The sequence below is a fragment of the Canis lupus genome, chromosome 27 (genome assembly GCF_003254725.2).
Source record: "Canis lupus dingo isolate Sandy chromosome 27, ASM325472v2, whole genome shotgun sequence".
Taxonomy (NCBI): Eukaryota; Metazoa; Chordata; class Mammalia; order Carnivora; family Canidae; genus Canis; species Canis lupus.
Window position 1 is genome coordinate 34,322,018 of NC_064269.1, and position 24,066 is coordinate 34,346,083.

The following is a 24,066-nucleotide window of genomic DNA, read 5'->3' on the forward strand; positions in this document are numbered from 1 at the left end:
TGCTATGTTCATTGTGTTTACCTTTTTAAATACCACAAAAAAATCTGAATTCTGAAATATGGCTGGCCTTAAGACTTTCAGATTTTGGACCTCTGTTACTATCCCACAGTAACTGGAAATATTTTATTAACCATACTTATGTATTGAAGATGTTTATTTTAGTACAGTCTGAACACAGTGACAGAGGTAAATGAGGTCTTCCTGAAATAGAATTTTGTCATGTCACTCTCCTTTAAGTCCTCTCAGAAGCATCTTGTTTTCTGTAGTTCTCATCTTGGAATTTCATACCTGCTATAGGATGGTATCTGCCTGAGGTTGTCTCCTTTGAGTCCCTTTTGTGTTCTTTCTGCCTGGACATATTTCTTTCAAAGTCAGTCACACAAGGCATCTTTGACTATATCTTAACATGTGTGTTTTTTTTTTTTTTTTCATATTCTGGAAAATCCTTTTCTCTTTCTCTTTGTCAAAATTCTTCCAATTCTTCAAGATGTGCATGAGCTCCTACTATTTCCTATACTTTTTCCTGATAAGCTACAGGCCAGAGAGGTGTCACCTTTGCAAAAGTAATGGAACCATATGTGTATGGTTTTAATGTAAATATAGTTTACCTCCTCAACTAAATTGTAATCGGCTCCGTTATAAACTTCTTAGCATTCATTACGATGTCTTTCATAGTGAATGTTCATTAGATATGTTTATCACTGATTTTGGGGCTAGGGGAGTAGAATTAGGATCTGGTACAGCAGCAAAAGTATATGTGATCTAATTGCCAAATTGTTTGCTCCTTTTTGTTTACTGTTTTAGTTAACAAACATCTAAGTAGTGTAAGCAAACTATACAAATGGGGTTGGAAATGGGAATAAGGCTGCAGCCTTAGGTAGTTTTCCATTAGTTGCCAGAACATAGAAAGGTCTGTATTGTTTTTATTCTTCAGTTTAGCAGTGTGGAGTTGTATTGGTTTTTTATTTCCACATATTGTTTTATGTTAATGTTTCAGTTTTTATTTTGAAATACTACATTTAAATATATTAATTCATTACAGCCATTTAAATATAGCTGTTTACATTAAGGGACTAAGGCATTTTATTAAATAATTTTAAAGGCCAAGAACTAACATTTGCTGAGCATCTACACATCCGATACTATCCTATATATTTAATATTATTTTCTTTAATCCTTAAATAATTTAGTGATACAAGTTCTCTTCCTGTTTTACTTGTGAGAAATAGCCTGAGGGTACCCAGTGAATGATAGAGTTTATATTTGTTATGCCAAAATGTTGTTTGCTAATGATTACATATTTGCAGAGAGCGGAAGCATAGAGAGTAGCTGCTAAGTAGAAAATGCTTAATTGTGTAAACTAAATAGAAAATGCTTAATTGTGTAAACTAAAAGGATCTTTTGGAATTGTGCTTTTGTTGTTTTTCTTACTGTGATGTTCAGTTTCTTTGCCCATTATCCAAATTCTACTTAAGCTGCCATCTTTTAAGCTGTTCATTTATCAGATGAACAAACAAATGTTGCGGGCTGAAATAACAAAAAGGAGAAAAGGTTGGTTGATCCTATAATGTCTTTGGAGGAAAAATTAAAATTCTGTTTTTATAAAGAAGTTCAATATTAGGCATTTAATATAGCCTGTAGATCAGCAAGTAAATTTTAATAGGAAGGCGAGTATATGAGCATAGTACAACAAAATTAATGTTAATTTATTAAATGTAAGATAATGCAGAATAGTTGATTTAAGATAATACTGAAACTAGAAATAAAATCAAGTCAGACATTTTTAATATATTATAAACTTGTATGAAAGTAGTACTTTAGAGTGTTACAGTGCATAATATTTAGCACTGTGTGTTGGACACCCTCTGATAGGATGAACTTCCCCAGCAGAGAACAGAAGTTCACTGTTAAGTATATGACATTTTAGATGAGGTAGCAGTACATGTTCCAGGAGATGCAGTTCGAAATATCATGGTAGAAACTGATTCAGAGACCTTAGATTAGAACTTTATACATATTTCTTATCTTTTTACATAATAGTAGAAGCTATAAGATTTGGTAGGCTTTGAAGGGTGGTTTGCAAAGAAGAACTCGGGAAGCCTTGGAAAATATCCAACCAGGTTTGAAAAAGGAAAGGGAACCAGTAAAATGAAGCGAAAAGAAGCCATCCTGGCCGTAGAAAAAGATAAGGTCATGTCATAATAGTGCCATGAAAATCCAGTGCATAGTTTCAGTGAGTGATTAGGAGTATCAAATGTTTAAAAAAAAAAAAAAGGCAAATGAGCACAAGAACTAAGAAAAGCAATGGAAGCAGTCATTGACCATTTTCAGTAGATTTATTTCATCTGAGTCATAGATTGGAAGTCAATTGTTGAGAGTTAAGGGACTGAGTGGTAAGAGATGGAGGCAGCTGTTCCAGATCACATTCAAAAAATATGGCAGGAAAAACAGAATCATTCAACTTTAAACCATGTCTTTTTAAGTTGGGGGAAAATGTGTTGTGCTAAAGACAGAAAAAAAAGGACCCTGTGGAGACAGAGATACTGAAGATCTGGGAAAGAAGAAAATAGTATTGAGAGGAAGTTCTTGTAAGGGGGTTAGAGGAAGATGCTGGAGTCAAGAGATAATCTATGTATTAGGATGGGGGTAAAAGTACAGAGTTTTAAAAAATAAACTTTCCTTACCTAAAATAAAGATGTTTCTGTCATAGGTCTAATAAAGGAAAGCTTTTTCACTATGATCACTGTTTTCCAGGCAGTAATACAGCAGGGCCAGAAAATCTTTCTTGGAGCTCTGCTTTTAGGAGGGATCAGGAATATTCATTCTCCAAAAATACGGAGTAATGTGGTTGGCTTTTTTTTTTTTTTTTTTCTTTAACATGGGTTTAAAATTTTTACATGGTTTTAAAATTTGGGCAAGAATACCTTTCATTCATTCAAATGGGTAAGCTGTAGGATCTAAGGATAAGACCTGTTACATAAATTTTCATTTCCATTTTATTTATTTATTTATTTATTTATTTATTTATTTATTTATTTATGATTTTATTTATTTATTCATGAGAGAGAGAGAGAGAGAGGCAGAGACATAGGCAGAGGGAGAAGCAGGCTCCATGCAGGGAGCCTGACGTGGGACTCGATCCTGGGTCTCCAGGATCATACCCTGGGCCAAAGGCGGCGCGAAACCACTGAGCCATCCGGGTTGCCCTCATTTCCATTTTAGAAAGGTTTCTTTAAGTGTCTTAGGAAACTATCTCCTTTTAAATATTATTTGACAAATATTTATTGAGTTCTTTGTTAGACTAATAGTATATGTGGTCAACACATAAATGGATGAATTAGTTTCCTGCTATTCTAGAGGTCACATTCTAGTTAGGTATGTAAACAAATTATTGACTCTTTTTCTCTGCTTCGTCCTTTTACTCTTAAATACCAAAATAATTTTAAGATATAACATAGACATAGAGTATGTCCAGGAGTGATCTGTTGTAAGAAAATATGAATGTAAAAAAATGTAGACTTATGTCTCAAATTAAGAAATTATTAACTTTACACAGTATTTAGTGTAGGAACTAGAATAATGTTTAATTCTTTTAAACTGTTTTTTACTTATAAAAAAACATTCTATTTAAATAGAGATTTATACAGCTGGCTTAATAGAAGTCCTGCTGTATCTGATAGGAACAGATAAACATTCAGTTAATCTCTTCTATCAGATATAACTGAAATATTTATTGATAACTTGTAAGTGAAAATACAAGGATATACACAGTTTTGCTCACTCAATTGTTAAGTACTTTGTTTTCAAGATTTGGCTGTTCTTGGAAAGTCAGCAAGAATTTTAAAATTTTAGAGAGGAGAGATAAAGATAACATCTGGTTGTCATTCCATTTAGGCGATCACAGTATTGACTTACACAGACTATTTTCTACTAATTTTATGATAAAATTAATACTTGCATAAAAGATTATGATACTGTTCTTAGGAGGGTTGGGGGAAAAAGACTTACTCCATCTTTTACAACAGAAGATTAGTACATGTTGCTGGAATGTCAAGGAAAGAAAAGATGTCTTTGCCACTTCTAGGAAATTACTGAAGTTTTTAATGAGACTGTCAGAATTAATTTAATAATGTTGCTGTATAGGGTAGTTGGAAAGAGTAGGTATGTCATAGTTACTCGAAACTTAGTTTCAGAAAGTGTTATAAACTCCAGATACATTTACAATTATAATCTTAGGAGACTGAGAGATATATTGAGAGCCTTTTATCTGTAGGCTCTCAAAAAAATTTAAACAAAAACAATGAAATAAATATAGTAAGTGGAAGGAGTCCTAAAAAAGATAATAACTGGGACGCCTGTGTGGCTCGCGGTTGAGTGCCTGCCTTCATCCCAGGGCATGATCCTGGAGTCTCGGGATCAAGTCCCACCCACATCAGGTTCCCTGCATGGGGCCTGCTTCTCCCTCTGCCTGTGTCTCTGCCTCTTTCATTCTGAGTCTCTCATGCATAAATAAATAAAATCTAAAAAAATATATATATAATAACTATGTTTCTAAGCTGTGTGATCGTATATGAATCTCGGTTTCCTTCACTGTAAAAAAGACAGAACTCTCAGGAAAAATATATTAAACAAAATATGTAATATAATGTATAGGAAGGTACATTAGAATATTAAAAAAATGTACAAGCAAATTTAAGTTAATTTATTTTTTTAAGTTTTACATAGTTAATAGAGATAAATTCGTAAACTAATATTGCTAGAATTTTTAGAAGGGTAATAATTATTGAAATTGTAGAAATAGAGGTAAAAATGAGCTTCTACTGAGTATTTAAAATCATTCTTGTTAAATTAGCATGCTGTCTTTTTGTAAAAGAAAGCACTATAATAGGTATAACCAAGATGACACTTTTCAGTTTTGATACAGCAGGCAGTTGGATTGGTTATTTTTATATACGTTTGAAGATTAAGTACACATCTTTACTTCTTGTCTTTAAACTTAAACTTGAAGGTTATGAATACTGATGGCACTGGGAGACGAGTACTAGTGGAAGATAAAATTCCTCACATATTTGGGTTTACTTTGTTGGGTGACTATGTTTACTGGACTGACTGGCAGAGGCGTAGCATCGAAAGAGTACACAAACGAAGTGCAGAAAGGGAAATCATCATAGATCAGCTTCCTGACCTCATGGGCCTAAAGGCCACAAATGTTCATCGAATCATTGGTAAGTAATTCCAAAATTCTCTCAGAGATGGAAACCAGGAATGAGAAAATATAGAAATAGTGGCTTGTAAAGCGGCAATGTAAATTGTTGATGTGTTATGGGAATGTAGAAATCATCTGTTAATTCTTTTTTAACCAGGAATAGCCTTTTAAATGTAGGCTTTGTACTTAAAATGTAGTACATGGTCCCATTTCTGACTTTGACTAGTGCACTGGTCCTTAGGCAGTCTGGTGGTATACTGCTCCCAGGAGGTCACCATATGATGCTAACTTAGTATGGGCAGCTGAGTTGCATTGTTCATAAACTACACGTCAGAACTCCTGGGTTCAAGTATTCCTCCTGCCTCAGTCTCCCGAGTAGGTGAGACTACAGGCCTGTGCCATTGTGCCTGGCTTTTTATTCCCTGTTAATAGTATTTTTTATGAGATTAGACTTGAATGTATATTTGGGAGCAGATATAATCATACGTCTTTGTGAACCACACCCTAGTCATTTTTAAGTGAACATGTGTTGATTGTGTCGATGTTTGTGTCCCTCTATGCCCTTTTTTAATTAATGTATCTTTTAGGTTCCAACCCCTGTGCTGAGGAAAATGGGGGATGTAGCCATCTTTGCCTCTATAGGCCTCAGGGCCTCCGCTGTGCCTGCCCCATTGGCTTTGAACTCATCAGTGACATGAAAACCTGCATTGTCCCAGAGGCTTTCCTTTTGTTTTCACGGAGAGCAGATATTAGGCGAATTTCTTTGGAAACTAACAATAATAATGTGGCCATTCCTCTCACTGGTGTCAAAGAAGCTTCTGCTTTGGATTTTGATGTAACTGACAACCGCATTTACTGGACCGATATATCACTCAAGGTTAGCCCAAGAACAAGAATGTTAAAACTGAAGACTAGAAGGGAAAATTTACAAAATGTCTGAGTCTTCATGCTATGATCACTCTCCTTCATTGCTTAATAGGCAGAATTCAACAAAAGCCCTTAACTTTTTAAAGGACGTCAAAGAGAAGGTCCATTCATTATTTAATTAAGTGCTTTTTAAAATACAGGATATTTTGCTTGAGTGTTTTAAATCTGCAAGATATAATCTTCTACTTTTTTTCTTTTTTTTTTTAATTTTTTTTTTGTAAATTTATATTTATTTATGAGAGTCACAGAGAGAGAGAGAGAGAGGGAGGCAGAGACACAGGCAGAGGGAGAAGCAGGCTCCATGCACCGGGAGCCCGACGTGGGATTCGATCCCGGATCTCCAGGATCGCACCCTGGGCCAAAGGCAGGCGCCAAACCGCTGCGCCACCCAGGGATCCCTTCTACTTTTTTTCTATTTGAGGATGATGAGTGATATTTTCTACAAGAGTCAGCAGTTATTTATCCCATATAAATGACTTCTAGAGACTTGACTCAATTTATTTTAAACAAAATTTTGTAGTCTGGCTGAGGTAGAAAACACCAATTTGAGTTAGAGTATAGCTTTTTCCTAAAATAAATATCAAAAAGCATACTGAATCAATAGGAAGAAAGAACTCCTGACCAGAAAATCTGGAGAATAATCTTTTGTACTTCTAGATTGTTTTGGGCTTATTTGAGATAACTTGTGTAAAATTTGTCTAATTTGCAAATACCATGGGTATTGGAGCTAGAGTTGAATTCTAATGATCAGTAAAATCTATTAATTGAGTGAATAAATGAAGTAAATAAATATATTTTGGCTTGTATTGTATGGCCTTCTAAATTTCCTCATCTTGAAAATGGAGATAATACTTATCTTGCAGGGCTATTTTGAGGATTAAATGAGAAAATAAATGTATACAAAGTACTTAAGGCAATGCTTGCTAAGAAGTAGCAGCTATTATTACTTTAAATTTTGGGAGGATTCAGAGTTACAGTGGTAATAATGTGATAATGGTTATATACATTTTATAATGGATAAAGTTGTTGGGATATTTTCAGATTGACATGATGACATGGCATACTCTCAAGAACCTTCAGGAAGCTGACTACCAGTTATGAGTCTACAACATTCTGGTCATATCTTTTTTTTCACTTGATTACTAATAGATTACTAATAGATTTTGAAGGCAAAATCATTCTACTGTCTTACTGGAATAAATTTTTGATCCTTAAGAATTACAAAAATTTCTCCCTGGCTTTGATAGTAAAACTTGAGGTCACAGTTGAATTTATTAGAGATTGACATCAGGTTTTTTCTGTGCTTGTAAAATATGTGAATTAAGAAACTATACCTCTGGCTCTTCTGAATCCTCCCAACCAGCAAAAACCAAAACAAATACTCTTTCTGGATGGTGTTTTGTACTTAAGCCTTGTGATTCGGTTGTTACTGTTATTTTTGCAGACCATCAGCAGAGCCTTTATGAATGGCAGTGCACTGGAACATGTGGTAGAATTCGGCTTGGATTACCCAGAAGGCATGGCAGTAGACTGGCTCGGAAAGAACTTGTACTGGGCTGACACAGGAACGAATCGAATTGAGGTGTCAAAGCTAGACGGGCAGCACCGACAGGTTTTGGTGTGGAAAGACCTAGATAGTCCCAGAGCTCTTGCACTGGACCCTGCTGAAGGGTAAACAACTTTGATGCATGCATTTTTTGCAACTATACATGGCCTGGTTATGCATTATATCTTTGATGTCTTAAGTAGTGCTTATTTAGGACTCTAATAACTAAACCATAGGTAGTAGGCTTTATTTTAAAACCCATTAGTTGAGGGGCACCTGGGTGGCTCATTCAGTTAAGCGTCTGACTCTTGATTTTGGCTCACGTCATGATCTGAGGGTTGTGAGATCAAACCCCACTTTGGGCTCTGCGCTCAACATGGAGTCTGCTTGAGATTCTCTTTCTTTTCTCCCTCCCCCTCCCCCTGGTTGCACTTGTGCACTCACTGTCTCTCTCTAAAATAAACAGAATCTTTAAAACCCATTAGTGGAGATTTCACTGATTTAGAATTACTTATTAGCTAAATTTTACTTTTGTCATTATTAACATTAGGTAGAGAAAGATTAGTGAAATGGATTAGTGTTTTAAATTACCCGGCATACTTATATGCTAATAAACAGCCTTTCTGAAGATATCAACTTTGCATTTGCTTGCATACTCTCTCAGGTTAAACCAGATTCCAAAACCCACTGAAATAATTCCATATACTAAGAATTAGTTGTATTTTAAAAAGCTCCATTTTAGAATATTCATTGATTCAAAATGGACAATTAGTTTGATCATGTTTAGAAGCTTAGAGAAACTTTGATATTAAATAGTAAACTTTTCAATAAATAAATAGTTGTTTATTTATAACATGACATTGTGTTTCAAGGATAAGTGATCCTCTGACATGATTTAGCAAGTTTTAGAAAGCCAACAGCTAAGAAATCTGAAATTTGAAGAATAATTCCACTTTCAAAAGCAGAAGTTAACAATGAGAACATATAAGCATATTTACCATATCTGTAGTTTAAAAAGTTTCTTTGAAATCACATTAATTGCATTATCAGCTAGTTACCATCTAGTTAGAAGGCCATAGCAAAGAAAGTTCTTTGTGCTGACATGTTGTGATTGGATTACGGTGATCTTGATTCCAAGCATGAGTTACCAGATAGATAACTTCAATAGTTGAGACTAAGGACTCTAGTTTATGGCAACTGACATTTCTCTCACAGTTGTTTCTCCTTGCTTCTTGTGTGCACATGCCTGTCACCTGACAAATGTGAATACAGAGTGAGCCCAGGACTAATTTTAATTTTCAGAAGTGTGTTCATGCATTGTTACCAAGTCAGCCATCAGCTGACAAGCTAATGAGTAAATGTCTGTACTCAGATACTTGATGAGAGTTGGCATGTGAAGTGCTTTCCTAGTCCCCATATTCAGAATGTCTCAGAACTAGTTACTAGTTTAATTGAAAAAGCCTTTAGCTAAGGATTAGTTTCTAGTTCTCACTCTGCCACGTGACTGAGTTGAAGAAATGAGATCATTCACATTTCTTTTATTGCTTTGGCCTCTTTACATCTGTAAAAAGCCTATACTATGGGGCTGCTCTAAGTATAATGTGGAAAACTTGAAAAAATAAAACAAAAGCAAGAGAGCGTTTTAAAATTTCACAGGGATTATAGTAGTAGTGTCACTGCCCAGCTGACTTGATAAAGGGTGATTCATTGCTTTTATACATATAGTATGTATCCTTACACTGTGTGACCAAATGCATTTCAAATTTTGCTTTTTAACTTCATTTAAAGGCTATTAAGTTTTACCTTTGATGTACTCCTGCAACTTGTTTTTGGGGAGAGTGATTATGCAAGTCAAAAAAGAAGTCTAAAAATTTGAAAACTCAAATTACTTGTGTTTGGAAAAATATAAAAAGAAAATATTCAGAAATGAAATCAGATTCTGAGCTTAGAGCTTTAATTTTTTGGTATCTTGAATATTAGATTTATAAATGCAAGAGCTGCAGTAAGGAAATCATTGGTTTGTTTCCAGTTTCTGGGTTTTGGATGGAACAAATTCATTGGAAAGACTAAAGAAAGCTGACTCACTTCCTTTTTAGGATATGAGAAAAAAAATATTTTGTTGAGGGTGCCAAAATAATTGAAAAAATTATAACCATGATTCTGTTTTATCAATTTCTTTGATTTAATGTATATTTTCTTTAGTTATTATGCATGAATATGACTCTTTCTCCCAAATAATCAAAAGTGAAATGCTAAATATCTGTTGTTTTGAATTTAGATTTATGTATTGGACTGAATGGGGTGGAAAACCTAAGATAGACAGAGCTGCCATGGATGGAAGTGAACGTACTACATTAGTTCCAAATGTGGGGCGGGCAAATGGCCTAACTATTGATTATGCTAAAAGGAGGCTTTATTGGACAGACCTGGACACTAACTTAATAGAATCTTCGAATATGCTTGGTAAGCTGTACTTCTTTTTATTCAGGCAGATAGTATGTTCTTTCTGTGTAAAAATCTGTGGCTGCTCTTTACCATTGGTTAGGACTATTAATAGAACATCATATGAATGTCTAGATTCTTCCTCTGTCTCTTATTGTGTCCTGTTTATTATTGTTAATAGTGGGCCAGGTACTTGGATTCGCATCTCTTTATTTTGTGGAAATTTTATTATTATTGGGCTTGTAATAGAATTTATAACTCCCTAGATATTCCTGAAGTGACTTTTTGTACTAGTAAAATAAGTATATTCATTTCCATCTTTTTATTGAAGGAAGAAGAAAAGTTCAACTTGTAGACCCTTATGGAGAAAAGTAAGACTGTAGTCAAAATAGACCATTTGTAGAAGTTTTAACAAACTCAGTGATTTATAGCAAGAATATAAGTTTGAATCATGGGGTCAGACTGCAGATAGATTGATTTCAGAGGACTGGTCTGGTTTTTAAATTGCTTTTAAATAAAATGTTCTATTTTAAATTGCTTACAAATGTAATATTTTCTGAGTTACAACTTTTTTTTCTTTTTGCCAATAAGACGTATACCCTCACATGTTTCATACCTCTGATTCTCCCCTGTCTACTGCCGTTCTGAAAATAGGACTCAACCGTGAAGTTATAGCAGATGATTTGCCTCATCCTTTTGGCTTAACTCAGTACCAAGATTACATCTACTGGACCGATTGGAGCCGACGCAGCATTGAACGTGCCAACAAAACCAGTGGCCAAAACCGCACCATCATTCAGGGCCATTTGGATTATGTGATGGACATCCTCGTCTTTCACTCCTCTCGGCAGGCGGGCTGGAATGAGTGTGCTTCCAGCAATGGGCACTGCTCCCACCTCTGCTTGGCTGTTCCAGTAGGAGGTTTTGTTTGTGGATGTCCTGCCCACTACTCTCTTAATGCCGACAACAGGACTTGTAGTGGTAAGCTGCATTTCTCCCCAAAGCAAACTAGAATTTGAGGAGAAAGCAGGATTTTGAAAACACTGTGTAGTTCATGTTCTTTTAGGGTTAAAAGTTGTAGAAGTCCAGAATTGATCATTTGTCTAACAAAAGAGAAGGAATAAAGATGGAAAAATATAAGTTTTTGTAACTCACTATTTGATGATAGCTAGTTGCTGTTATAGAAAAATTGTTATAGAAAAATTAAATCTTTTACTTTGAAGCATTAAATATCTAATGCACAATTGCATATTGAAAAAGACAGTCATGCATTGCTATACATAATTTATATTCATTTTTATAAAAAAGTATAAACAGTACAATAAAGAATCTTCAAAATACAACCTCTTTGTCCTTTGAAGTTCATAGAATAGACTAAAGATAAAAAACTGAAGTGTATAAGAGGCCAGGTGGAAAATGCATCTGAGTAAATTTAGCCCTGTATGAAACATTGTAAATATATGGGAACTAGAGAGCACATGCTCTGAACATAGTGGGTGGTCGCTACTTAATTTCAATTGATGTTAGTAGATCTCCTCATCCAGTCATGAATCCAGAATTTTTTTTTTTTGGCTGCAATATCTTCTGATATTTAAATATTAGCAATACTTATATTAAACATACATTAACCACATACACACAGCACTAATAGCAAAACACTGTAAACAGACATTGTTGCCTTGGAGAAAGTTGGTTTATGGTTCAAGTATATGTGAAGGCCCATGTCTTTTTTTTTTTTTTTTAAAGGTTTATTTATTCATCAGAGACACAGACTGAGGGAGAAGCAGACTCCTTGAAGGGAGCCCGATCTGGGACTCAATCCCGGATCCTGGGATCAGGCCCTGAGCCAAAGGCAGACGCTCAACCACTGAGCCACCCAGGTGTCCCAAGGCCTGTGTCTTGTTGGGTAGACAAGAACTAATTGGTAGATAGGATAAAGAAATAGAGATTTCTCAAAGAAAGAGTAAATTCATGGTAGAGACATGTTAGGATTATGACTGACTAGCATAGATGGTAACAAAACTCCTATAGGGTATTAGATTAACTAATACTATTCAAGTATTAGTAGTTTTATATAACATATATTTATAATATAGAAAATATTACATATGAATAATGTAAAATAAGTATATTTTAATATAACATTTATATATTCTATAATTATATATTAAATAATATAACAAATATTACATATAATAATCATTAACTATTTAGTTAACTATTGAAATTACTTTATTATGTGCCTGAAAGTATAAGAAGTCACATGGGAAAGGATTCATTGTGTTCAGACACAAGGCTTCAGCTGTGAAAAACAACAGTATGAGTTGATAGTTTAATGATTTGGAGTCTTTGCCGCATATTAGTTTTGTGTTTTACTACAGCTAGTCACATAAACTTTTTTTTTAAGATTTTTATTTATTTGAGAGAGAGACAGTATGAGTGAGTAGGGCATTGGGGCAGGGCAGACAGAAAGGGAGAAGCAGACTCCCCGCTGAGTGGGAGTCCAGAGGTGAAGCTCAATCCCAGGACCCTAAGATCATGTATGACCTGAGCTGAAGGCAGATGCTTAACCAACTGACCCACCCAGGTGCCCCCAGTCACATAAATTTTTTAAGTCTTAAATTTCCCATTTGTAAATGGGAATAATAACTACCATGTAAGGTTGCTATGAAAATTAAGACATAACATGATTTGATTGCTGTATAGAATGTATTCGAAGAGAAAAAGGCGTGGTAGCAGGGACGTCAACTAGACTGGTGTGGTAATCAGGTAGACTTGCTTGGGATGGTAGCAGTGGTGATGGAAAGAAGCTGGATTAAAGGTGTATTTTGAAGCTAGAGTGAACAGAACTTGTTAATGGGTTGTATGTGAGGGAAGAAAGGGAAAATAAGCAAGGATGACTTTTAGATTTTAGGTTTGAATAGTTTAGATAGGAGACAAGAAGACTAGAGAGGAAGACTAGTTTTCAGAATGAAATAAAAAGTTTAATTTTTGGCATATTAGATTGATTTTCCTATGGGACATTGAAATAGATACATTAAATAGGTGATTGGAGAGAGGGGAGGAAACATGAGATAGTAGATAAATTTTGGAATTGCTAGCATATGCTTAAAATGGATGAAATTATTTAGGGAGGGGATCCCTGGGTGGCTCAGCGGTTTAGCGCCTGCCTTCATGCCCAAGGCGTGATCCTGGAGTCCCAGGATCGAGTCCCACATCGGGCTCCCTGCATGGAGCCTGCTTCTCCCTCTGCCTGTGTCTCTGCCTCTTTCTCTCTCTCTCTCTCTCTCTCTCTCTCATAAATAAATAAAATCTTTATATAAAAAAAAGATTATTTAGGGAGAAGGTTTAGAGTTGGGGTCAGCAAACTTTCTGTTAGGGCTAGAGAGTAAATATTTAGGCTTTGTGAATCATAGTTTCTCAAACCTCTTCACCTCTGTCCTCTGGTAACCTAAGGAACTCAGTTTGAGAAGGGAAAGCAACAGCCAAAGAGGTCAAAGGAAAAGCAGGAGAGAATAGTGGCATCAGAAATAAGATTGTTCCCAAAAAGTACTATGTTGAATGCTGCTGAGAGATTAAGTGAATCCTAAAATAGAATTTTCTGGATTTTTGAGTAAGGAGGTTATTAGTAACCCTGAAAGAGAGTAATTGCAGGGAAATAACGGTGAAAGATAGAGTTGGTCAAAATGTGAATGGAGAAAGGGAAAGAGGTATGTTTTTTAAAGAAGTTTGACTTTGAATGGAAGGAGAACATAGAGGTAGTAATGGAGGATGGAGACAAAGGGACTATGGAAAGACCTTTGGAGATCATTATTTTAGCTGCTTTTATCTGTGCATATTAGTTGGTGAGTGAAGGCTATGAGAAATCAGTGCTGAGTGTTTCTAGTATCTGTCTTTGGCTACCTTTTGGTGATAGATCACTAATGTTTCAAGAAGCTTTCTGTTGTATGCTCTTTCTATAATGAGTACTATTTAATATTTGTGTAGAGATGTATTAGCCAGTGTTCTTTACCTGTGCTTTTTCTTTTTCCTGTAACATTTATCACTCTTTGATATCCTATATAATTTATGTACTCTAATATTTACATATTATAACTTCTTTATTATGTTAACTGCTTTTTCTCTGTCTCTTGGAATATAAACTCCTTGAAGTAGCTTTTTTGTTTTGTTTTGTGTTTTCACTGATATATCTTAGGTGCCTAGAATAGTGCTTGATAAATAGTAATGATTCAAGAAATCATTATTAAAAAAGGATGAAGACAGGACAGGACTTGGAAGAATACATATGATCTTCCATTTGATAGCTCTGTGACCTTGGGGAAAAACTTAACCTTTCTGAATTTGCTTACCTAAAAATGAAGGTGATAATTTTGGAGATTAACATCTAGAATGATAAAGGACATGTTGGAAGTCCTAAATAAATGTTTGTTTCTTTTCCTTCTCAATTCTCTGAAATCATCTTATTCTTTTACTTTAAAAAGTGGTGGCCACAGGGCTCTCCATAGTTATTGTCATCTAATGTTTATTGCATCATGTGTGTGTATTCATTTATTCTTTCAATGAATTATTTATTAAATGTCTGCTACATACTGAACATTGTTTGAGCCAGTGGAAAATGTAGCAGTGGATGAAATAGACATCAGTCTCTGCCCTCATAGAGCTTCTATTCTAGTGGACAGATATTGAACCAAATAAGTAAACTATACCATGTATTAGATGGAGATAAATGTTACAGAGAAATATTAAGAGTAAGAAAACGTGAGGATGAGGATTGCAACATTAAATATGATAATCAGAGAAATCCTTACTGATAAAGTGACATTATGTCAAGAACTGAGGGAGGTAAGGAGATGAACTAGGTGGATATTTGGGAGAAGACCTAAGTAAAGGGGATAGTAAATGCAAAGGCCCGAGGAGGGAGCAGTGCCACTGGAACAGAGTAAATAAAGAGATTAAGTTAGGGAAGAAACAGGAAGCCAAATTGTGGAATCCCTTGCTCAGTACTGAGGTGGCTGGTCTCTATGGTACCACTGTGCAAATTAGGAAAAGATGTTTCCTTTGGGCAGTCATAGACACACACGTGCATAGCTTGGCTAATGAAGTGTGGACTAGACCTTGGTCCCTACTCAGTGCCCACGGCACAGTGCACAAATGGCACAGTCAGTTGCATGGACTTGGCCTTATAGTTAGTTTATGAAGTTCTTACACAGGAGCATCACCTCTCTTTAAGCTACAGGTGAACAACCTTCCAAAGAGCTGAAAACCTCCCTCCTACTTAACACCTCACCCCCCAACTTATGCATGTGGCTGTCTTCATTGTGAGAATGCAAATCTCAGCCTGTATGACAGTTTTTAAATTACCATTTTGCAGGAGATAAGGGAGTTAATGGTTATATAAATTAGATGGATTTAGGTTTACAAAATTGCATATTCTTTGTCGCTTTAAGCATGGAATGACTAATCAAGTCTTCACTGAAATAAGTCAGAACATTAGCTCCCTCTTAGAGATATTGAGCCAATTAATTGTAGTTGTTAATGTCATCCATAGGCTTTTTGAAACAAGCTTTTCTTTGAAGCCATATATGGCTTTGTCTTAATCTACATTTCTAGAACACCTAACTGTAGACTCTAATTGAAGGTTAAAACTGGACTCAAAAAAAAAAAAAGTACCCAGTGCATTGTAGAAGTCAAATATATATTTGATTGTTTCCCACACAGGAAAAGCTGGCAACTAAAACTCTGGAGTCTAAGCCTCATTGTACATCTTTGTATAAGTGGTGATTATTCAGTTAGAAACTTAGTTTAGAGCCTCCCCTCCCCCCTTTCCTTGATTTACAAGAAAGTAGTACTGCCAAAAAATAATTCTTTAAAAAGAAAAAAGATAGCAACTCTGTTGTGACATGTATTTTTACTACTTAAGGCATGGATTCTACTGAAATTGCTAAAAGTTGTTAAGTCAATATGTGAGGGAGTTGATTCCAGATAATGGAGGGTTCCCATGGGATCATTGAAATACTTTTAAATCTTCCAAACTGGGTATGGGCTTTTAGCCAGTGAAGAATTTACATAAAGCAGAATTCTTGTGTTGTGAACGTAACATTGTGTGTCAACTATGCTTCACTTAAAAAAATAAAAAAGAATTTCAGTGTTGTGAATACCAAGTTTCTTTATGAATACCAATGAGTTTCTTTGGATTGAAGCCAGTGTACATTTGAGCGTAAATGTAAAGTAAACCAGGGAACCACACATAATGGAGTTGTAAAGAATGGGGGTTAGGAGGAAATAAAGTAAGAAGTTCTGGATTGGCCATTTATGTTTATATCCATGAGAAGGACAAAATTCTACTGGATTCAGGTGATGACTGAATATCAAAAGAATAGAGTATAATTATGGAATTTATATATGTATGTTTTAATGAAGATTTTCAAAATGCTGATAGACTTTGAAGTTGTCAGTAGCGCTATAAAATTCTGTTGTTCTCTAGATATTTTCCTGCATTAAAAGTAATTATATAGTAATCAGTGGCTTAGTCCCAGAAATGGGAAATTTAGTTTCTATTGCATTTCTCCATTTCATAAATTTAGGACATCATAAGAACAGAATATTTTTTATGAGAATTAGAGATAATGACTATAAAGTATTTGTTTTTACTAGTTTTATGTGTTTGAGAGAGAGAGGAGGAAGATAGATTTTACTGGCTCTCTCTCCTTGTAAGTATAACATACACAGAATGCAAAATAAAACTTGTATCTGCAATCCATGAGGATTTAATTTCTATTGATACCAACCTTATTTTTTAAAAAAAGATTTTATTTATTTATTTGGCAAAAAGAGAGTGAGCCTGAGGATAAGCAGAGGGAGTGGCAGAGGGAGAAGCTGATGGCCCGCTCAGCAGGGAGCCAATATGGGTGATGCGGGATACCCAGGACCCTGGGATCATGACCTCAGCCGAAGGCAGCCGCCTTTAACACAACTGAGCCACCCAGGAACCCCAATACCAAATTTATTACTGCTACTACTGATATAATAAACAGTAGTTATTTTTACTTTACATTTATATAATTTTTCATTGAGGTATAATTGACATAACTAACCTTGTAATTTTTAAAGTGTGTTCATATATGTTGTAAAATTCTTAAAGCAACTCAGTGAGCAGGACAAGATAGCTATAACCTTATTTTAGAGTAGAGCAAACTTTGATCCAAAGAGGTTCAGTAACTTAGTTATGATCAAATGATTAGATTAATGGGAGAGCTGAGACTAAAACCAACCTTGAAATTTCTGCTTTGACCAGTGGAAGCCATGGTTCTGCCACCCACAAGAATAGGTTATGGAAGAGTTAGAATTATTTGCTTTGTAGATGAAAATTTTGATAATCTTTATCAGTGCTTTGTTGAAATCAAGTCCTCTTTTATTTTTTCTTTCTTTATTTTTTTTATATTTTTTTCCTCTTTTATAAACTCTGGACAAGATGGAACAAAATAGGCTAGAGACCTGTATCACTGGGTAAATTCATAACTGATTTGGTAGCATAGTGCTGATTAGGGTAACCTTGAGGAGAGTTTCTGGGGACATTCCAAGGGTTTTATCTTCAGCCTTACCTCTTCAGCATCTGTGTCTGTTTTGTATGAGATGCAGACAATAGGCTATCAAATATTTGGATGATAACAAGGCTTAGAGTAATTTTGTTTCAAATTTGCTCTTTTTTTCCTTTAAGCTCCAACTACTTTCCTGCTCTTCAGTCAAAAGAGTGCCATCAACCGCATGGTGATTGATGAGCAGCAGAGCCCTGACATCATCCTTCCTATCCACAGTCTTCGGAATGTCCGGGCCATTGATTATGACCCACTGGACAAGCAACTCTATTGGATTGACTCACGACAAAACATGATCCGAAAAGCACAAGAAGATGGCAGCCAGGTAATTCAGGGTTCATTTCGAAATCTCTTTCTTTTGCCTGGTAATTACAGTAACCAACCACCCTATTTTACTTATTTCTTGAGTGAGAGAAAGAAAAACTGAAATTCTGGACCTAGTAGCTTTTTTCCTCCTAATAATCCTTGATAACGATAATATTATTGGAATAAAAATTGTATAAGGAAAATTTATGTTCATATGTTGGTAATGACTTTGTCACTGCCACTCATATTTGTTTATATAGTTTTTTCCACTATGGTTTCATTTACATGGAATGTTAGAAGCTTTGAAATCAAATCGACCTTGGTTTTGATCTTTGCTCTGTCACTTACTAGGATTCTTAGGAATATTTTTTTTTAAGATTTATTTATTTATTTGAGAGAAAGCAAGAGAGCCGGGCAGGAGGGATGAGAGCAGAGCCTGACATGAGGCTTGATTCCAGGACCCTGAGCCGAAATCAAAAAGTAGGCTGCATAACTGACTGAGCCACCCAGGCACCCCTCTTATGAACTCTTTAGCTGAAAACTATGAAAAGCACATATCCCATTATCTGTTACATAGTAGGTAGAGACTCAGTAAATAACACTTTTATTAACAATTTTAAAAAGTTTAAAGGACAGGAAACATATAACACATTCTCATTAAATTAAAAAACATCTAGGATATGTTATCACTAACCTGATGATGGGGGGGGGTGCTATTATTTGGTGACTATAGAGTGAGAATGAAAATATTATCATCAGGGCAGCCCGGGTGGCTCAGCGGTTTAGCACCTGCCTTCAGCCCAGGGCGTGATCCTGGAGTCCTAGGATCGAGTCCCACATTGGGCTCCCTGCATAGAGTCTGCTTCTCCCTCTGCCTGTGTCTCTGCCTCTCTCTGTGTGTCTCTCATGAATAAATAAAATCTTTAAAAAAAAGAAGAAGAAAATATTATCATCAAATCTTGTCTATACTTACATACCAGTCACAATTTGCATACTGTTATCTATACTATGTGACTTTCTTTCTGTGACTAAGCAGTTTTAGAATGGGTTTGCTTATTTGTCTTCCTTATAACAGTGATCTTGGATTTTGACTGTATCAAAATTTAGGGTGATTGGATTACTAATTTTTGATATGTCTTAATATCCCACAAAAAAGGCAAGGAAATAATGTATTTAGAGGCTCTTGAGGGATTATTAAGGAGATAACAGTTATAGTGGTATATCACAGATGCACCTTCCACGGTATAGAGCCAGAGCTAACAGGCTGGTAAATAGTAGAGAGAAATTATAGATGTTACTATACAGCCAAGGACACAGCAGATAAACAAGATAGCCTCATTAAAGGGTATGTTAACTCAGAGTTGCCAAGTAAAAGAAATATAACTTATTCAGGTAGAACACAGATGAACTGAACCTCTCTAATTGCTTTGTTAAAAAGATTGTTTTTCAGTGGTTTGAGGATTGGAGAAAGACATGAGTGGTAGATGTGGTTTATAGCCCTAATTGGTGTATTTCTCTACAGAGTTTTTCCCTTCAGCACAATTGACATTTTTTAGGCTGTATAATTCTTTGTTGTGGTGGGATGACCTGCACATAGTAAGCTATTTACCAGCATCCTTGACCTCTGTCCACTAGATGTCAGTTATGCCCCCCTGGTGTGGCAATCCAGAGTGTCTCCACACAGTGCGAAATGCCCTGAGTTGAGAACCACCACTTTAATGGTATTTCTGAGGGGTGGTTCTAGCTGCTGTCCTCTCCTGTTTACAGGAGACAGTTCTTATCAATGCACTAATACGTTCCTAGAGCACCTAATATGGCCTCAGCTCTCTTATCTGCCCCATGTCATTAAAAACCAGAGGGAACATTTGAAATGTATGGTAGCAGAAAAGCACATTACACATTACAAAATGTATTAGTACGAAATGTCCAGTGACTTGAGATTTCCTTCTCAGGTTTGTAACCATGTATGTACGTGTAAGCATTGTGAGTGATCACCTCAGGGTTCCCCAGCTTGGAGTCTGATTTTCTCTGTGTATGTCTTTTTCTATCCCTAGGGCTTTACTGTGGTTGTGAGCTCAGTTCCAAATCAGAACCTAGAAATACAACCCTATGACCTCAGCATTGATATTTATAGCCGCTACATTTACTGGACTTGTGAGGCCACCAATGTCATTAATGTAACAAGATTAGATGGGAGATCAATTGGAGTGGTACTGAAAGGCGAGCAAGACAGACCTCGAGCCATTGTGGTAAACCCGGAGAAGGGGTATGTTGCTGAAGCTGCACACAGATATCTTCGCATCTGAGACCCTCATCAGCCTTCCTTTCTGCTCCTTTGTTGTTTACCTTTAAGTATCCTGTACTCTAGTGAAAAACTTGATATTCGCCATCCACCTGCCCCTGCATTTTCTTATATCCTTGCTTTCTCTGATTTTACTGCCTAGAATTTCTTTCTGTAGTCACTATTGCTGTAGTTCTCATTCCTAACCATGCCTTCAGGACCCTTTGCACTGCAGCATCCTCTGTGAAGTTTTCCTTGATCTGCCCAACCCGAGCCAGATGTGATTTCCCCCTTTTCCAAATGCCCAGCACTCTGTACCTATGCCTCTCTAGTTATGCTTAGTCCTCTACCTTCTACTTGTTTTCAGTGTTGTATTTTCTACTAGACTTTAGGTTCCTTTATGAGAAGAACTAGTATATTTTCTTTCATTCAATACAGAGCTTTACATTTGGTAAATAATACTTATTTGCAACTGAATGAATAAGCAGTTCAGCAGAGAAGTAGCTTATTGCAAAAGAGTTATAGGAAAGAGATGAGCTATAGAAGTTAAATATAAGAAATAATTCACATGTGACTTATTTTTGGTTATGAAATAGACTAATTGGAGAAGGAATTTAAAATTTTGTGTTCAAGTCTCTCTGGTTACGATTATTTTATTTATATATACTGTAATGTTCCAAAAGCATAGGTGTGCCTGTGTCTATCACTTTATTTTATTTTATTTTTAAGTAATTTCTACACCCAACATAGGGCTTGAACTCACAACCCCAGGATCAAGAGTCCCATGCTCTACCAACGGAACCAGCCAGGCACCCCATCACTTCATTTTATTAATCCATGAAAATTAACTCCCCAAAGAAAAAAAGAAATTAGTTTCCTAAGAACTTCTATATACTCTGTGTTACTGTTGTTAAAAGTAATAAAAGTATCCCATGGCCTTTAAAAATTATATATTCTACATTTAAAAATAAGATTTTAAAATATTTTACTCCTTTTAAGAATATTCTCACTTTGTATGGTTTCTTATTTTAATGAACTTACGGTTTTCTCCTTTCTCTTCAGGTATATGTATTTTACCAATCTTCAGGAAAGGTCTCCCAAAATTGAACGGGCTGCTTTGGATGGAACAGAACGGGAGGTCCTCTTTTTCAGTGGCTTAAGTAAACCAATTGCTTTAGCCCTTGATAGCAGATTGGGCAAGCTTTTTTGGGCAGATTCAGATCTCCGGCGAATTGAAAGCAGTGATCTCTCAGGTACCTAAGAAATGTATTTCCTTATTTTAATTTGAGTTATTAAGATGATTCGTTACTAGAATTTGTATTTTTCTTCCATTGTATTATTTTTGCACATTTCTTTATGATTCTACTTACTAACAGGTAGTTAGCATCATGTTGGTTGGAAAGCACTTTTTCTTCAACCATCAGCATGATTAGTTCCTCTGTTATCTAGTAATTTCCTAATTTTCTTGATTTGGGCTCTACAAATAATATATTTCTTTTTTTTTATAATTTTTTTTTTAATTTTTATTTATTTATTGATAGTCACAGAGAGAGAGAGAGAGGCAGAGACACAGGCAGAGGGAGAAGCAGGCTCCATGCACCGGGAGCCTGATGTGGGATTCGATCCCGGGTCTCCAGGATCGCGCCCTGGGCCAAAGGCAGGCGCCAAACTGCTGTGCCACCCAGGGATCCCCTATATTTTTAATGCATCACTTCTTTTCTAATTCTTCTGCTCTAGTTTATGTTCTCATCTTCTCTGGCCTGAGGTCTAGCCAATGAAATCTCTTGCCTGCTGATTTTCCCCCCTGAAAGTTTATACACTGTTCCTAAATTGATTTTCTGAGCATGGTTTCTAATCATGTCACTGCTACTAAATCACATCACTGTTACTAAAAAAATGTTCAGAATAGTCTTATAACCTGAAGAAAAAGTCTAGTTGTATACTTACATTGCTGTTTGCCTTTCACAGACCCATCATCAAACTCAAATGATCTAAACATTGCTGGTGTTTTAAACAAATTAAATCATTTGTTGGTTCTTCAGATACACTTTTACTTTCTTATCTGTCTTCAGACCTCTGTCTACAATCATAGTTATTTCACTTCCCCTTTGATTTCTGATGTCCAAATACTCTATGTGGCCTCACTAGTGATCAGGTAAATGAAATTAAAATAATAAACTATGTCTATCAGAGTGGCCAAAATATGTTAAAGTTGGTTATACCCAACATTGGTCAGAATGGTAGAGAATGGCATGCTGTCAATGCATTTTGGTATAAATGGAATTGATAAGACCTTTTTGGAAGACAGTTTGCCAGTGAATTTCCCTCTTAGATAGGTTTTTGTTTGTTTGTTTTACAGAAATACCCATTTGTACAGAGGTCACTGCTGAGCATTATTAGTAATAGTCTGTCACAGAGAAATACACTTTGCTATGTCAAGTGTATGGAATATTACAATTATTCCCCAAAAATGAGATAGATCTGTGTGCACTGACATAGAAGGATAATTTTTAAAAATTACGTTGTATAACAATGTTTATTAAGATCTAGTTTTTGGGATGCCTGGGTGGCTCAGCAGTTGAGCGTCTGCCTTCGACTTAGGTCGTGATCCCGGGGTCCTGGGATCGAGTCCCACCCACCTCGGGGTCCCTGCATGGAACCCTCTCCCTCTGCCTGCGTCTCTGCCTTCTCTCTCTGTATGTCTCATGAGTAAAATCTTAAGGAAAAAAAATCTAATTTTTAAAACTTAAATTAATTTTATATATGTATACACACACTATACATACTATACAATACTATACAATCATACTATAATTGATGGCAGCTTACCCTCTAAAAGTATTTATACTATGTGTGGACACTGTACGTATACACACATACCAATAGTTGTATATACTATTAAGAAATATATGGGTATAGGGATGCCTGGGTGGCTCAGTGGTTGAGCGTCTGCCTTTGTTTAGGGCATGATCGAGTCCCACATTGGCTCCCTGCATGGAGCCTGCTTCTCCCTCTGCCTATGTCTCTGCCTCTCTCTCTGTGTCTGTCATGGATAAATAAATCTTTAAAAAAAAAAAAAAAGAAACATGGGTATATACGTTTGTATGTTCTTCGAGGAATAGGCAAGCATATACACCTCGAGAAAGGCCTGGAAGGCTAGCATACTAATATGTTATTTCTATGTCATTTGAGTTTTTATATGTTTAATACATTTATAATTTTTTTAAAAAAACTATAAGATATCTTTTCAGGCTCAAATGCCTCCTTCCATTATGCTTTCTCTGATTCCAGTCATGTACGCATTTATGGATGTGTGTACACATACCTCACATGGTATATTCTTTCCCTCATCTGATCATCTGTATATCTTATGTCATTTATAATTTGAATAATACTTATGTCAGTGTTCTCTTACTAGTGTTGAGGGTGGGGTTCCCCCCTCTTTCTTTCTTTTCATTTATGGCGTTTATTTTTTGTTATAAGGGTAATACATACCATTAAAGACAATTTAGAAAAGAAAAAAAAATCTGAAACACTGTCATTAGTAACACTTTAACTTCTATTTTTTAATGCATCTTTTTTTCTGCCCTTGTAAAATGGTTCCAACATACAGAAAGTATAAAGTGCTTGCCATCCAACTTTGTTAAATCTTAGTGTTTGGAGCCATATTTGCTTTTGAACTCCTTCCCTTCCTCCTTCTCTTCCTTGAGATGAAAAATTAGAATCTTAAAGCCCTTGTGTGTCCCTTCCCAATTCTATTCTC

General features: G+C 35.7%; 1 protein-coding gene across 2 annotated transcripts in view; it reads left to right on the forward strand.

The window, feature by feature from the left end:
* The window catches only part of LRP6 (LDL receptor related protein 6), a 162,252-nt gene that overhangs the window by 108,014 nt on the left and 30,172 nt on the right, over window positions 1-24,066 (forward strand). For both annotated transcript variants that reach the window (XM_025455110.3, XM_049102219.1), the window contains 8 exons: window positions 5,009-5,225; window positions 5,794-6,083; window positions 7,578-7,804; window positions 9,958-10,142; window positions 10,776-11,102; window positions 17,839-18,041; window positions 20,077-20,288; window positions 21,366-21,556. In XM_025455110.3, the coding sequence (XP_025310895.1) occupies window positions 5,009-5,225; window positions 5,794-6,083; window positions 7,578-7,804; window positions 9,958-10,142; window positions 10,776-11,102; window positions 17,839-18,041; window positions 20,077-20,288; window positions 21,366-21,556 (1,852 nt within the window). The remainder of the gene's footprint in view (window positions 1-5,008; window positions 5,226-5,793; window positions 6,084-7,577; window positions 7,805-9,957; window positions 10,143-10,775; window positions 11,103-17,838; window positions 18,042-20,076; window positions 20,289-21,365; window positions 21,557-24,066) is intronic.